The 17,104-nt window shown below is 40.2% G+C and overlaps 1 protein-coding gene across 10 annotated transcripts in view; it reads right to left on the reverse strand.

Annotated features, from left to right (window-relative positions):
- Positions 1 to 9,322: 9,322 nt before the first annotated feature.
- MEF2C (myocyte enhancer factor 2C) overlaps positions 9,323 to 17,104 on the reverse strand; it is a 138,436-nt gene continuing 130,654 nt past the window's right edge. For 8 of the 10 annotated variants that reach the window (XM_086770841.1, XM_086770842.1, XM_086770845.1 and 5 more), the window contains one exon: positions 9,323 to 14,110. In XM_086770841.1, the coding sequence (XP_086626967.1) occupies positions 13,789 to 14,110 (322 nt within the window). In that variant the 3' untranslated portion in view covers positions 9,323 to 13,788. The remainder of the gene's footprint in view (positions 14,111 to 17,104) is intronic. The other 2 variants (XM_086770844.1, XM_086770843.1) reach the window with 1 other exon arrangement.

Below are 17,104 nucleotides of genomic sequence, written 5' to 3' on the forward strand. Positions count from 1 at the left end.
CTCGTTATCCTGGCTGGAAGCGGGAGTCTTGATCTGATCTGAGGAGGGGCGGCTGTGCCGGCCTGATTCATACCCCCCTGCATGAACACGAGGGACGGAGCGGATTAGTGGTTCTAATTACTATTAATCACTCAGGAATGGACAGGCCAAAAGTGCTGAACCCAAAGTAAAAAGTGTGATCCAAGTGCTCCTGAGCAGCCTCATAGAGGAGCAGCAAAGCTCTCACTTATGCAAAGATGTCCTCAAGCCAGTGCGTATTTTCACAAACCATTTATTCACCATGAAGTCTTCTTGCATGTGTAGACACAAATTTAAACAGCAATGTGTAGACTGACCACCAATCCTCAGCTTAAATTTTCTGATTAAAACTATTTATCTCACTAGAAACACAGGATTAGCTCTCCTTCTACCACCATAGAATTCTGCCCTAAATTCTGCTAAGTCATATAGAAATATCACCAGAAATATTAAAAAGGAACATATTGACACCTTGTATATGTGGGATGTTATAAAAAAAAAAAGAAGAAATCACGACAAGTCAGGAGAAACTTGAGATATGACTTTGCATAAGGCAATCTTCTGAAAAATAAAACCATACAGATATGCTATTACATTAAATCATCTCTCTTTTCTGTCCTGCACCTTAAAATATGTCAGAAGGAGATAAGCAACCCCTGAGGTCCAGCGTAAAATAAATGTGCTTCAGAGTCTTCCTTCTAGCCAGAGCACATCTAAGGCAGTACAGCAGAAACAGGATGAGGGAAGAAAAGAGATTTTCCTCCTTTTCCTGTTATCCATCAGCAAGGGGAGAGAGGCACAGCTGAATGTTTGTTGTGGCGTTGCCTTCACTGACTATGCAAGTTGCTGGAGCACCTGTTTTCTGGGGCTTTCCCTTTTTTTTTTTACCTTTCTGTAAAACAGCAGTTCAGTCGGCACTGTGTTTCAAAGCTGCTGTTCATCTCACAGTTTTCTGAAGCAGAAAGAATTCTGTTTTCTCTGAGCCACACCAACACAATGATGGAATTCTGTGTGTGTCATGTTAGACATGTTAGAATAATAAGAACTAGAGAGAGGAAATGCTAGGTATTTAATAGACTGACTCGGGAATTTATGTAGCTGGTATTTAACAGGTGAGAGGCTCAGAAAGGCCAGCAGAGGGAAGAAATGTCAATGAAAAACTCACGAGGTGATTGATACGTATCTGTTGCATGTTGGAAGAAGAAAAGACCCCCAGATTGTACCAAACTGTAATATACATTTCATTCTGCAGGAATAGAGTGAATCAGGCACAAACGCTTACTTGGGAAAACCTCTCCTGTGTTTTTAGGAGGCAGGCAGTGCATTTCCTCTGCTAAACTCAAAAGTTAAGAAAATGGTAGCCTAGTGCCTCAGAAGTTCTCGCCTGTATCATAGTGCTGTGTTTGCTGATCAGCCATCTTTGTCCTTCTGAAAACCTGGACTAAAGCCATGCTGCTCTTTCTCTTTTCCTTTACCTTTAAAAGGGGATTAGAAGTCATCGCACGGGTAACTCCCACTGCCTGATCTGCAGGTTGACTCCAGCTCTGCAAACTCCCAACGAATTGCTATTTACACTTGTGAGCGACGCTGACACAGCCATGTGAAAAGCTAGGCCAGCATTAGCCTTACAACTATTTAAATGTAACTTCTATTTTTTAACTGTTCGAATTTAGAGCAGCTGAGATTTTAAACAGACTTCGAAAAGATGGCACTGAAATGATGTTTGCAGACTGTTTACTCTTCTCATATGATTTTTCATTTGTCCAACTGCCTTCTTCTATCTATCTTCTATCTTGAGACAAAGTCTGTTTTTTCTGCAAGAATCAAATTACTTGATACACTGAATTGTTCAGCGAATATTCAAAGGGTATAAATAGATAATAAGTGATTGCAGGAGGCTGTGTTTGATAAGGGCTCAGCCTCTGCCTCTACATGCTAGGGTAATACAAGATAGATTTTAAAAAATGATTGTTATATTTACACTGCATCTGTCATAAGCATTTCTCATGAGCTGCTAAATTACTCTCACTGAATTATTTCATGGTTAGACTATTAATAAACTTGACTACTTCAGAGTCTCAGAGATATAAAAACATTTTCAGAAACTCCTAAAATACCTCAGTCTACATTCAAAGGTATTAGAGGCAGTACAAACCACCATCTGACAGCCCGTGAGTTTGATCTGTGTAACGTACCTGTGGATTTTTGCTCAGGAGTTTCTGTACTTGTGGATGAAGTTGCCAAGCCATTATCCATCATATTTGAGAAGTCTCAGCAGCCCAGTGAGGTTCCCACTGACTGGAAAAGGGGAAACATAACCTCCATTTTTAAAAAGGAAAATAAGGAAGACCCAGGGAACTACAGGCCAGTCAGTCTCACCTCTGTGCCTGGCAAGGTCACGGAGCAGATTCTCCTGGAAACTGTGCTAAGGGACGTGGAAAATAAGGAGTTGATCGGTGACAGCCAACACGGCTTCACTAAGGGCAAATTGCACCTGACAAATTTGGTGGCCTTCTGTGACGGGGTTACAGCATCAGTTGACAAGGGTTGAGCAACTGATGTCATCTACCTGGACTTGTGCAAAGCTTTTGACACTGTCATGCATGACATCCTTGTCTCTAAATCGGAGAGACATGGATTTGACAGAGGGACCACTCGGTGGATAAGGAGTTGGCTGGATGACCACACTCAGAGAGTGGTGGTCAACAACTCGATGTCCAAGTGGAGACTGGTCATGAGTGGTGTTCCTCAGGAGTCTGTGTTGGGCCTGGCCCTGTTTAACATCTTTGTCGGAGACATGGGCAGTGGGATAGAGTGCACCCTCAGCAAGTTCACTGAAAACAGCGAGCTGTGTGGTGCAGTCAACACACTGGAAGGAAGGGATGCCATCCAGAGGGACCTTGACAGGCTGGAGAGGTGGGCTTCTGAGAACCTCATGAAGTTCAACCAGGCCAACTGCAAGGTCCGGCATGTAGGTTGGGGCAATCCCAGGCACAAATCCAGGCTGGGTGGAGAATGGATTGAGAGCAGCCCTGAGGAGAAGCACTCAGGGGTGTTGGTTGATGAGAAGCTCAACATGAGCTGGGAATGTGTGCTTGCAGCCCAGAAAGCCAACGACATCCTGGGCTGCATCAAAAGGAGTGTGGCCAGCAGGTCGAGGGAGGTGATTCTCCCCTCTAGTCTGCTCTGGTGAGACCCCAAGTGCAGCACTAAGTCCAGTTCCGGAGCCCCCACCATCAGAAGGACGTGGATCTGTTGGAGCGAGTCCAGAGGAGACCATGAAGATGACTGGAAGGCTGAAGCACCTCTCCTATGAGGACAGGCTGAGAGAGTTGCCATAGGATGGGGGTAATAGTTTTAAAATAGAGGAAGATAGATTCAGACTGGATAAAAGGAAATTTTTTTTTAGGATGACAGTGGTGAGACACTGTCCCAGATTGCCCAGAGAGGTGGTGGATGTCCCACCCCTGGAAACATTCAAGGCCAAGCTGGATGGGGCTCTGAGCAACCTGATCTGGTTGGAGATGTCCCTGCTCCTTGCAGGGGGGTTGGACTGGATGGCCTTAAAAGATCCCTTACAACCCAAACTATTCTGTTTGTACTAGATTATAGAACACAAAGTGTGCCCAGCGATGGCTTATCCAGTATACCCATTTGCACACTGGTCCCATGGACTGCTTGCAAAAACAATCTTAAGTCCCAACATGAGCAAATGGAATACAGTTCCTGATAATGCTGTTCTGTGGAATTTCCTGTGCAGCTGGGTACTCCGACAGTGAACAAAGATTTCACTATTTATCCTGTGTGTCTATGTGTTTTCTTAATGAAAGTTTGATGCCTAATACTGGCATATTTACCTATGCAAGCATTTTTTTTTTTCATGGTGGGAGCAGTCCCAGTGCATTAGCTGGCACTTTGCAGACAACTACGAACCCATCTTTTGAGCAAAGTTCTGGTGCTTCGTTGAACAGCAGGTATGTGAAATTACAGGCTCAGGTCTGTATTTGTGTCACCTCTCTGTTTTCATTTCCCGCCCCCATACTTACACACTGATACCATCTCATTCCTGTACGTGCACATTAACTCCATCAATCATGCATCCTTGACTGTACTCGTGTGTCTGTAATTTATGCAGTTATTCATTTTCCCTGGCTGTTGTGGAATAAATAAACAGGTGCATGTTTACACTTAAGTCAACTGGGTGTGCCTCACAATATTGAAAAAGCAAAGCCATCCTAAGTGGAAAGGCCTGACAGTTTTGGTTCTTAGCCTATCATGCATGCTGACTGGTTAATTCGTACTGTATTAATTTCTAATACTCTAAAATCAATACATATAGTCTGAAAAAAAAGGGTTTGCAGGCATGTTGTTGTTTAGCCCTGCTTGAGACCAAGCTATGCAGCCTCTCACTCACTCCCCCAACCCTCTGAGGGAACTGGGAGAGATAAAACAAAAAGGCTCGAGGTTTGAGATAAGGACAGGGAGAGATGATTGAAGTTACTGTTAGGGGCAAACCAGACTCAGCTTGGGGAAAACTTCATTTTCTTAATATTAGTAAAACCAAAGCAGTATAATGTGGAAGAGAATAAAATAACTTCTCCACACCCCTCCCTCTTCCTAAGTCTAAATTCATTTCAATTATCTCTACCTCCTTCCCTCCCCAAGCGGCACAGTGGGGAAGAGGGAATGGGGTTGCGGTCAGTTCATCACGCGTTGTTTCATGCCACTGCTTCCTCCTCGGGGGAAGAACTCCTCACATTCCTCCCCTGCTCCAGCCTGCAGTCCCTCCCACGGGCCACAGTCCTTCGTGAAACTGCTCCGGCGTGGGTCATCTCTTCCACGGGGTGCAGTCCCTCCAGAACAGCTGTCCCAGCGGGGCCTCCACGGGCCACAGCCTCCTTCAGGCCTCCACCTGCTCCGGCGTGGGGTCCTCCATGGGCTGCAGGGGGACAACCTGTTCCGCCATGGCCGTCACTGTGGGCTGCAGGGGAATCTTGGCCAGGAGCCGCGTTACTGCTTCCTCTTCTTCTTCACTGACCTTGGCGTCTGCAGCCGTTCCTCGCAACAGGAAAAATTCTTCGCAACAAACTGCCAGATGCCTCTCAGAATCTCCTCACATCATCCATCTCATCTCCTCTCCACTTCTTGCAGCTGGGCCGGGCCGAGTCGGGCCCAGTCATCTGCCTGGTGAGAGGCCAGAGGGTGAGGCCTGCAAGGCCCGCAAGGCTCATGCCTCCCCCTTTGGCCCCGCTCAGCTGCTTCACATCTTCTTTACTTTTTTTTTTTCCTCCTTCTTCAATGCATTATTGCAGAGGCGTTATCAGGGAACGTTCTGCTACCAATTGGTTTGCCCTTGGCCAGCAGCGGGCCTGCCCTAGGCCCGGCCGAGTCCACTGAATAAAGGGGAGCGACTTCCAGCAGTTTCCTACAGAAGCTGCCACCTTAGGCCCCCCCTCACTAAACAAAATCAACAGGAGAAAAGAAGGATGGTTATATTATATGATATCTAGACACAAGAGGTGCCATATGGGAACAGATCAAAAGTCCATTTATATCTCATTATCTTCTCCCTAATAGTGTTCTGTAGGGGATTTTCAATGGGAAGAACATAAAAAAAAGGCATATATGAATTCTCCCCTAGAGTACCTCTCATTTTCCAGAAATAAACTGTGTAAAATCTTCCCTTACTCTAGCTGGGAACTGTAAGTGTATTATTATGCTTAACAGGAGAAATGGAGCAATGTCCTGTTAACTTATCTAACCCCTTATGAAGTTACCCAGGCTTTCAGCTTCTACGACATTTTATGCCTGTAAGTCCTGCTACTTTATAACATGTAATGTGGTCATCATATGTCCTTGTGAACCCGCTGTCTGATGGTTTCTTTGGACATCTGTCACTTCCTCGATTTTTGAGAGAAAGCACAAAGTAGTTTCCTGTAGATCTGCTGTCTCCGTACCATCCACATAAAGATATACTCTTTCATTCACTTTTTTCCAAGTTGAAAACTCATATTTTCTGTAATTTCTCCTTTCAAGCAGCTTTGACCCCAGCTCATCTTATCCTATATTCTTTTTTGAGGCGGAGCAATGTGTATTAGATCAGGGTTTCCCACTGTAAGAACACATCTGCAAAGGATGGCATAATGATATTTTCTAGCTCTCAGTTCTCTTCCAAAACAATTCTAACGTAGTGTAAAAAGTTGCAAAAAAGTGACTTGGGGCTCTGCCAAGGAGAGATAAATTTACTTCAGATGACTAAGTGCCATATGTATTATATTTTCACAAGCTTAGCTTTGAAGGTGTAGAGTGTTGCTGTGAGGCAACAGCCGCAGTGCAATCTCCTCCCAGTTTATGTCTTCAGCTTTGCTAAGTGGAAGTTCAGTATCCATAGTCTGAGACCACTGCTGTAAACCAGGCTACTTGTCCTTGGCTACTGACTATGAACTAGGCATACTCAGCCCAGGAACCTCTTTTCAGCTTTTCCAAGTCAACAAACACATAATACAATCAATCATAATTAGAGGAAGTGATGTTTTTCCTGATAAATGTCAAAGGGTTGCATTTCAAGCACCATTCTTTTGAGATATAGTCAGATATGTAGGCATAGAAAGGTAGAACTTTTACTTGTTTTCTTTTTTTTTTTATTATGAAATTCCTTGTTTTTGTGATGGTTTCAATGCAACTTGGTAAAAAATGCAACAGATACTGCATTTCTAACTGTTAATTTTGGTGGTCTGCGTGCTGTACCTTGGCTTGTCAACTCTTTGTAGTCAGACTCCAGGTGCTTTTCCTTGATTCCTCCTTTTGAGTTTTGGTGATACAACCCACTTTTCTCACAGTATGCTGTGTTTTCACTGTAAGACTGCACAATGTATCCTCAACAACTCTTGTAAATACAGAAAATAATTACCTATGCAATGTATTGTCATAACAAAATTATGATTTACACCAATTATGTTTATCATGCAAATATAGTACCTTTAAGTTTTTCCCACACAGTGAAATGTTCTCTTACATTACTTCTTGTCTTCAAAGAAATGAAACCTTCACAGCTAAAGGTGATCAACCACGGCCCCCCGGAATGAGGCAATATGTTTTCTAGCCTAAAACAACGTCTGTGTCATTGTCCAGAGAAGTACAAACAGATAATTGAAACCGAAAACTCTAGGCAGGCTACGAAGGAATCACAAATAGAAGCACAAAGACAGAACAGGGTAGAAAGGACAATTAGAACGGCACACTTCGCAGCTTTTGGAAGCAATGTACTCGTTTCAAACTGATCATTCGCACAAGCATCCTTGTGTTAGCTTCGAATTATCTCTAGCAATTAAGGTGAGGCAGCATGGAACCAAAGCATGATTCGAAATCTGCTGTAAGAGGAGGAAGAAATACCACACAACTGTTAGCCTTAATGCCTGCTAACAACAGCTGAAATTGTCTTGGACATGTTTACATGAACTGTGGAGAACGCAGCATAGATTTACCTACTGAATGCTATGAATACTCAGTGTAAAATGTCAAGTGCAGTGTATGAATACAAAATAAACATAGTCTGAGTTTGCTACAGCTAAACAGTTTGAGCTTCCCAAAATCAGGGACTCCAGAAAACTGTAGGTGGGAACATTCATGGAGCAGGTAAAGCTTTACTGCATTGGTCTGCAGTGGTAAATTTCCACTGAATTAATAAGGAACAGGCTATGTTTGTCACTAGGTCTCATAATTTTAAAATCATTCCTCCTTCTGGACCCTCTCACCACCAGTATTTCCCTGTGGAAACATAGGCGTTGCATTTGAGGAAGGGTTAGGTGTGAACAGGTCACACTGACAACAAGCAAAGGTATAAACAGAACCAGCAGTCTGGGCTCTCTTTGGTTAGACATACACAACAGCTGTCTCAGCATAGTTTTTCAGTTCTAAAAAGCTGCCATGATGATTTTTGCTCCAGAAAAAAAGGAAAATCTTTGGAGGGATAGTAAACACTTTGGATGGACAAAGTAGATGACTTACTTAGTTATCTTAGACCACACACTTTACCATTACTCTTCAGAATAACATATGTGAGCCTGAAGTGAGAAAAATTACTGAAACTGAGAAACTGCAGACCTCCCCACTTCTATCGCAACACACGATTTTAACAACTAATTAAGAATACAGGTCACAGATTCTAAAGCAAAGTAATCAGTATGTGTATGGCTTTTTTTCCCTGGAATAATAAATAAGAAAACAGAGTATATAACAGGCTCAATTTGCTAAGGAATTCATTTTCCCGTGCAGGTGTAGCATTATCAATATTAATCATAGAGATGACTGATTGCAGGAGCAAGTACTCCCAGATACAAACTCCCCAAGATTTCTGAGAGTATGACACTTTGACTCCACTTCCAGAAATATTTTCATTATCCTTGCCAATGATGACAAAAAAATATTTACTTGAGAAAAACATATTATGTAATAAAACCAATGACATTTAATCTTCATTTTAGCATCTAGTTATTATACTGTGTCCAACACTGTCATTAAAAGCAACAGGTAAATAACAGAGCAGCTGTTTTCTTTCATAAACAGATTTAGAAACTAGGCCTTGTAATGCTATTTTTGAAATTGCCATGTTCACCAAGCACCTTAAGTTATTAATAGCTTGTCTGCCTCTGGCATGAAAAAAACATCTCGTTGAATTAAAGTGATCCTTGTGTTCTTGGACTCCAAACCTATAAATGTTAGCAGGGAAAAAAATTAAACAACAACAACAAAAGTACACAAAAAGGGAATAGATTAATTCTGACGCAGTCCCTATGAAGTTATCATGTTAAAGAATATATATAAAACACAGACACAACGATACATGATTTTGATACAGAACATGCTTTTTTTTTTGGTAGGGTTTTTGCATGGTTCTCTGCACAGGGAGAAATTGCAGGACTTGTATATACAGGATCCTGGATTCTCTGTCAGGGACTAAGCACCTAAAAGCCGGGCATTATCTCACCTAGTTCCTCTGCTCAGACATCAGGGCCAGATTCAGACAGCCTCGTTCAAAATGGCACTAACTTCCAGAGCAGAAATGCAGTTTCTCTAACTTGGTGGGATGATGTGCGGTGGGACGCTAACATTTGGGAGGCACAGAGATGCTCAAGGCACCACAAAAAGGTACTTAACTTTCTAAGCAAGCACAAGCGACAGGCAGAGGGACCTTGAGGCGACTGCTGGTTGTTAAAGTGCTGATTCTTTCATGTGTTACAGTGCAAAACAGTGAAAATGGAACATTATTTAAATTAATTTAAAAAAATGCACCACAGACACCATATCACTAAGAAAGCCAGTAACTTTACTGATTTGTCTGCAAAATACAAATTATACCTTATTTCCAGCAGGAGAATCTTTTGAAATTTTCCCATTTTTGTTCACTACAGACAGCTGAATTAAGTCCCTTGAGATACACAGATGTGGTTTAACTTAGTTATAACATCTTGTCATCTAGTGGCGACAAAGTCCAGCTTATGCCGCTGTGAGCCTTTACTTTAATATTTGTTGCAAATGCTTGTATGCTCCCATTTACAAGCTATTTTGTTATCACCATTGTTTTATGGAAGCAAATCCCCATGAAAGAGAAGAAAAAAAAAAAAAAAAAAAAAAAGGATACAACAAACCATCTGAAGCAATCCAAGTGTAATGCCTGCGGTAACCCAGGTCTGATATTAGTTACTCCACAAAAGACTCTGGTACTGCATTTTTAAATTTTTTTTATTTTTTTTTTAAATGAGTTACTTAACTGACCTTTTTTTGAATCAAACTGAGGTACGGATCAGTCTGAGGTATGAGCAGGGAAGGTAGAAATGCAACACCTGATTATGAAACTAATCGAACAGATACTTTAGATGCAGAAGGTCTGTGGCTCAAAGCTTGGATTGCTCCACATCTTTGGTTAAAATATATTAACAAAAGCCTTTTATTACATCTACAGTCTGAAGCATTCTAACAGACACCAATGTTCCATCAGTCCTTCAAGAGACCTGTAGTGGCAGGAAATTAATGCCATATAACTGACGACATCACAGCAGATGGCACAAACAGGAACAGATGAAGTATGCCATGTTTAGGCAACAGCCTTTATTGAGGTTTCAAGTGGCTTTTAAAAAATTACAAAGCATTTACCTTCAAGGCGAAGGAAGAAGGAAAACAAAACAGCTCTGTTAGGACTATAGATAAAAGAGGTTATATAGGATAACACATACAATACAAAAGGGTTGACATCCTTGAAAACAGTCTATGAGTTCTTTTATTCTTACGCTAGCTTTACCTGAAAAAGATCTGAGGACAACAGATATTTTTATATTATTCATTAAAAACTGCTAAATTCCTCTTCTGGGAAAAATATAAGCCATTTTGTTATAAAACACAACTTTTGAAAAACACTGAAATGACAGAAGCTTTACTGCGAATGGCTCAATGCGTACAATATACAGGTTGTGCAGGTAGGGTATATCATATAATTGTCACCAGCAATTAAACACTAACTGACAACACCTTTTAATAGAGGTTAGCTTAGCTATAACGATACTTGCAGATGTCTAGAATGCCACTTCAGGTGTTTGAACTTACAATTAAGAATGTTGCCTAAAACATTATATAGCATGAGTTAAGGTAAAGTAAATGTTAATACTCTTTCAGGGCTCTGCCCCAAACTCCTTAAATACAAAGGAATCACACAATAAACCCAAATTAGCTTTGCAAATACAATAAATGGTAAGGTACAGATAAAGGAACAAGAAAGGTAGACAGTTATAGTTTACAGAAAGTGACTTCACAATCAAAGTTGTGCTTCTTATCATTAGATCAGTTTGCAAATATGCATTATCCCCCACAATTTTGCCAGTATCAGTTTGTTGCCCTCTGCAGCAGGAACAAGAGGGACGACTGGCATTTATTTTCACGTGATTCTGTTCTACTTGTGTTTATACAAAAATCACTGTCAGAGTTAATATAAATTGCCCAGGCAATACTTTTCACGCTACTTTCTGCTTAGTTAGTTGCAGTAATATATTACACTGCATCTTCGTTAAATACGGTATCTTTCCTTTTTCATGCGTTGCTGAGGCAAATCGCAAGGTAAACTATTAATATGGCTATTCTTCATATATCAATAGACCAAATCCCCTTCCCCACTGACAAGTTTCTACTACAATACTGATAAAATTGTATTTTTTTCTTGAAATTACAAGGTACATTTGTGATCTATTTGCATATTTTTGACACACCAAAGTTTAAAATTCTCAGAAGAGAATATGAGTATAGGTTCGTCTGAAGGTGAAGAAAGTGGTTTCAAAAACAGGTTTTTTTTTTGTGTGTTTTAAAATTAATTATGGGCCCCATTTTATCTTTTTTTTTTTGTTTGTTTTGCTTTGTTTTTAGTTTTTTTTGGGTTTTTTTTTTTTAAACATGCGTATCTTTTTCTTTACCCTGCAGATTGCTGCACGAATAAGATGGACGCATTAGTAGCACAGTATTCTGCTTAAAGAGCTTCCAGATTATGCACTAGCCCCTGCACAGCTGAGAGTGCCTGTAAGGCAGGCTTCTATAAAGTCATTATAAGTGAAAAGCGTATGTCCTAATGCACACTGTAGTCTGTTCATCATTCTCTACTACAGCGAGGTACACTTGATCCTTGAGCAGTGCACAGCAACTGCATGTATAGGTGGGAAATTGAGTGTGGATTTCCCTTAACAAAATACTCTGCGTCGATACTTAGCTGTCGCAGCTATATCCTTCATCATAGTGTCAGTGTATGTAGGTGAGAGCTGGAAGGACTCTTGGAAAAAGGAGAAATATTACAGTTTTACTATGGCACTAACATTTTGCTTAAACACTTTTTTCTATTCAACAGAAAGGTTAAACTGAAACATTTCAATATACCATTTTCTTCTAATAAACATGAGGGACGAAGAGGGACTTACAGAAATGATACATTCCCTCTGGTCAAGCTAGTTTAGCCAAAGGAACAATATGAGGCAGGAGAAAAATGTGGATGCCGTATGCTGAAGCAAATCTTTCTAGGGTGCAAATGCACAGGGAGCGTTGTTCAACAACGTGCCCACTGTGAGATGACGTGACCGCTGAGGTCCGTGAGGACCAGGGACCTGGTGGCCAACATTGGCTGGGTAAGATCAATCGACTTTTGAATGGCCCTTAAACTGATGACATCTCTAAGAGTTTTAAATCTGTGAGAGAGGGGAGTAATCTTCACAACAGGCATGTTCGTGCCGATCCCTCCCTTTAACTCTCCCTACTGTGTCTGCAAATATTCACCTGCACTCACGCAACTGACAGCCGTTAGAGCTGTACATCCCATCCCGACAGCCAGAATACCAGCTTCATTAATGAGAAAGGGCCGAGTTATGCCACTTCGTCATTTAATCCATGGAAAACAACAAGATACGCAGGACGTTAAGTAATAGAAGGGCCCTTAACTTGTTACAATGCACAAAACAGCATGAAAGAACTAATCAGTATATACAATGGATCGCAGTTCACCCAACTGATTGTAAAATGCTGTATTAAAATGATTTAAGTTGTTACACCATGGGTAAATTCTAACTTTTTACAGATCAGTCTCTCAACAGCTGACTTCGATCTGTAAAACGTATACCCAGTAAAAGAAAACTGAAAGAAAATAGTTAAATGTGCAACTGCACAAATATAATTCCCCACTATTAAGATAACAAAAACTTTTGCTATTACCATAATTATTATATATATTAGAAAGCTATACACAAGCATGTTAATTTCACAGATTTTTTTTTTTTAAAGATTCTTAATATTTTATATAATTAGAAATACACATTTCAAAAACAAAACTTCTGCAAAGAGAAAACAGTTATCTTGGTTAGCAAAGCATGGAGTTCTTCATGGCTTAGGGTAGTGCTTTCTATACAAAAAGTCCTTTTTGTTTGTTTCTTCAGGACTGTTTAAAAGATCAGCGAAGCTATCAAGGAAAAAAGAACACATTTTGGCTTAAGGAAACTACAAAAGCCACAAATGCTTTGCAAACTCTGTCTTACTTTTTAATATGAAAATAAGCAAAATGTAATGTACATATTTTTTATATTTTTTTTTTATTTAATAAGTGATGCAGACCCAGAATTTTTAAAATTAAATATGTTAGCAGTCGAACTCAACATTTTTCCAAGTATGGTCCTCTTTAAACGTTTTGATCCTTTTTAACTGAGTGCCATACTCTAATGATATGCCTGCATGTTTCTGAGCATTTTCGGTCCGTTAGGTGACCCAATCTCCTTCTAGCATCAATTCACGGCCACCCAACCGCTGGGTCTGTCAAAACATCTGTACATTTTCTATATGTTGCATAACAGCTGCTTTCTCTCTCAGTAAAGATCTGCCATTTCTGGCAAATGTTTTCCTTTTGTCTATTTACATGTAAATAACGTTGAACCTGCAACATGACACTATCTATTGTAACATACATTTTGCAAGGGAGCACAACAGTGAAAAGAAGTTAGCCTTAAAATCTATTTTGTACAAGTGTTCTGTTGTACAACTCAAGTGCTAAGCTTATCTCAGCATTTCTGTTTATCCTTATACTGTATCACTGAGGCAATTTAAAAGTACTTTTACAAAACAGAGTACCTGACTTTTTTTTTTTTTCCACACACGGCACATATAATGCATATCGACCCCCCCTCCCCCATTAAGGTATAGCACACACACACTGCAAGAAAAAAAAAAAAAACAAAAAACTAATAGGTAATAATGTTATCATGTTGCCCATCCTTCAGACAGCCGCATGCGCTTGACAGAGGGGCTTTCCCTTTCGTCCGGCGAAGGTCTGGTGAGTCCAATGGGGGAGTGGAATTCGTTCCGGTGGTCTTCTCGGTCACTTCCATCGTAGGAACTGCTACAGCTGCTCAAACTGTCAACGGGAGATCTCCCCGCCTCATGGCGCGTGTGCTGTGGGTATCTCGAGGGTGTGGTGGTACGATCTCTAGGAGGAGAAACAGGTTCTGACTTGATGTTGAGGCTTTGAGTAGAAGGCAGGGAGAGATTTGTACTCTGAGATAAATGAGTGCTAGTGCAAGCTCTGTAGGAGGAAAGGAAACCCAGTTACAGACGGAGGAGGCATGGAGCCCCCAGATATGCACAAACACTCACACAAAACACCAGTGTAAAGGCTCGCGCGGGACCAGGGCGTGCAGAGAGCACAAGGGCTGTTTTCTGGGCAGAATTCACAAATTCGGAGAGACGAAAGCATGGCAACAAATGTGGCGGGCTTAAGCGGGATGCCCCCTCGGTTTAAAAGGAGGTCTCACTTTCCGTCTCTCTCTCCTCTTTTTGACTCAAATGTCATAACAAATTTTGGAAGGCGAGCCTTTGCACTGTTGGAACCACCTGCAGGTTTCTTTATCACTAAAGCTTGTGTGTGTGTATGCACCGGCTGAGACAGGGGAGGCACGGGCTTTCTGCTGGGATTAATCCAATTAGTTCGAATGCAGCCAAGTATTTTTACTGCTGCTCATTCTGGCAAGTGACTTCAGGCACAAAACAGAAACAAAAATTTGGGCCTTTTTTATACCTTTCAGAATAGAGTTGAAATTACTGGTCCTAGGATTGACATTAACAAAATACCACCGGCAGGGCAGGATTTAGATATGATTTTATGGTTTAAATCTATGAATTCATAACTCAATCCCAGATGTTTTTGAATAAACTAGCAAAGAGAAGCTGAAGAGTAGTGGAAGATGTCAGAGGATTGTACTGTTTGCCCGTAGGAGAGCTCAGCTCAGAGGATGCTCCAAGCATCAAGAGAAACTGCTATGCTAAAACTTTTTCAAAGGCAAGCTAGATCACTACTCTAAGTTCATTTTTTTCTTCTGTGCCTTTTTTGTTGGCAGGTAGTGGCAACGAGAAGCTGAAACAGGCAGGGAGGAGAGCGAATACTGAGAATGCGCTTTATTTCTATGGGAAAAATGAGATCACTTGCATCTGCAGGATGTTTTGTACAAAAGCACCACCTCCTGGTAAAACCTGACTTTTCTCTTCACTATTAAAATAGAGTTCTGAACGTGCAGTTCACATTATGTTCCACTTCAGGGAGTGTTTGCTGGGCTGAAGTTGGTCTCTAACCCCAGAGACACAGTTTCAAGGTTTCTAGCAAGGGGAGACTGAAGGCTGTAGGGCCAACAGACCACTTGGCCTCGGAAAGTTTTAAACCCAAAGGGATGTGCAGGCATTTTTACTGCAAGCAGAAGAAATATTGAGATTTGCAAGTAATTTTTAAAGGTGTAGAAGAAACAATTAAGTTTAGATGTGGTCTATTCATTTATCGAAACATTACACTTTCCTTGATGTCTCATTAACTGGGACTTGAGCTTTACTTAAACAACATTTACTGTAACTCTGATGAAAGGCAAAATGCTGTTTTCTTTGCTTCTGACAGATTTACAGTGGAACTATATGGCTTCAATATTGAATGATATCAGCTGCTTTTATCAGGAATTATTGCGGTCTTTAATAATGGATGGATCTTGTTAGAAACCAGAAAACAGGATGTTCTACCTCAAATTGCTTTTATCTATCCTTCATTCCTATTGAGATGAGTGTAGCAACATTTGCAGCAATCCCTTTCATCAGTCACAGAGTTAGTGAGTAATAGGCTTCACACTAGCAAATGTAGGGAATTTTTTTTTTGCAAAGAGGACATCTTCTTTGCTTCTGTAACTATTAAATTAGCACGTATAAGAAACTGTAAATATCAGACTTTGTCATTCCAATTTAGTGAAATATTCCACTCTTTTCCTGAGAACTTGTTGAAAAGAATCCAACAAGAATAAAAAATATATATTCCTGGGTTTGTGTTTTGGTTTTTTTTTTTTTTTTTTTTTTGCTTTTCATTTCCAGTGACTTTATTTTTCAGTTGCTTAGGAGATGCTAGGACTTCACCTGGGAAAACAGGCTGTCACTTTAGCATGTATGATAAGATTACATATGATTTTAGATCCCAAGCTTATAGCTAAACCTGAAAGTCCTGTAATAGAGGATGGTAGAGCCTGGGGATTTGATTTAGAAGTGTTTGATATGAGCAGATGACAGGTGACTTTGCAAAGCTGAGGACAGCTAAAAACCCATGCCAGTTAAAAACAACAATATTCAGTCAAATTTGTTCACATGGAGCATACTTGCATTTTATTGTGTGACAGCCCCCAAAGGAACCAATCTAGAGGGGCGAGCTGCATTTTCTACAAAACAGAGCTAGTATCACTACACTGAAAGCTGCTTTTTTTTTAACAGTGTTTCAGAAGCGAGTATGAGAACGCATCTCTATAAACTCTTCTTTAGAATCCTTGTCATTCTTCAGCAGGGTTATGTAAATACCTGCCATACAAATTTGTGGCAGTTTTAAAAATGCTACAGGTTGATCTGCATTTTGGATATTTTTGTAAACTGAAAAAAGGTTCACAAGTCATTTTGTCTGCTCAGGACTAAATTTGTGTGGTTTAAAATAATATAAATAAATTAAGGTAATTATTTTCTGTCATCATTTTTTTTCTTTTTAAATATAGCCTTTTTCTGCTAAAACTATTTCTGAATTTTAATATGTTTTTGATGACTATAATTTACATCATTACTTCATTAACATTTTCTGAAACATTTTTAGAAGAGTCCCTTGTAAGCTAAAATGGTCAATTACAAGGGAAACTTACTGTTAGACACAGATGTGAATGGTGAAATAGTACATACTTAGGTGCAGTCTTTAGACACCTGTATTCTAAACAGAGGATTGATCTCTATTTAGAATAGAAGCTGTATTATAAAAAATGAGAATTCTGTCTCCTACAAAATAATTTATCTTTGTGTATGCGTGCATATGAGTGTAGAAACAGCTGTTTGTATATGTATCAATGTATATTTTACACTGTTGCTTCACAGAATTATGTAATTTTGGTCCAGGTATGCTCTATTTTCATAATTTGAAACCTATACTAAGTTCACTGAAAAACAAACAGGTTCTGAATATGTAAAATCCACAGAGAAAATAGAGCAAGTTACTTCAAAGGCTTGTGTATAACTATAAGCA

This window comes from Chlamydotis macqueenii, chromosome Z, assembly GCF_036417535.1.
Source record: "Chlamydotis macqueenii isolate bChlMac1 chromosome Z, bChlMac1.mat, whole genome shotgun sequence".
Taxonomy (NCBI): domain Eukaryota; kingdom Metazoa; phylum Chordata; class Aves; order Otidiformes; family Otididae; genus Chlamydotis; species Chlamydotis macqueenii.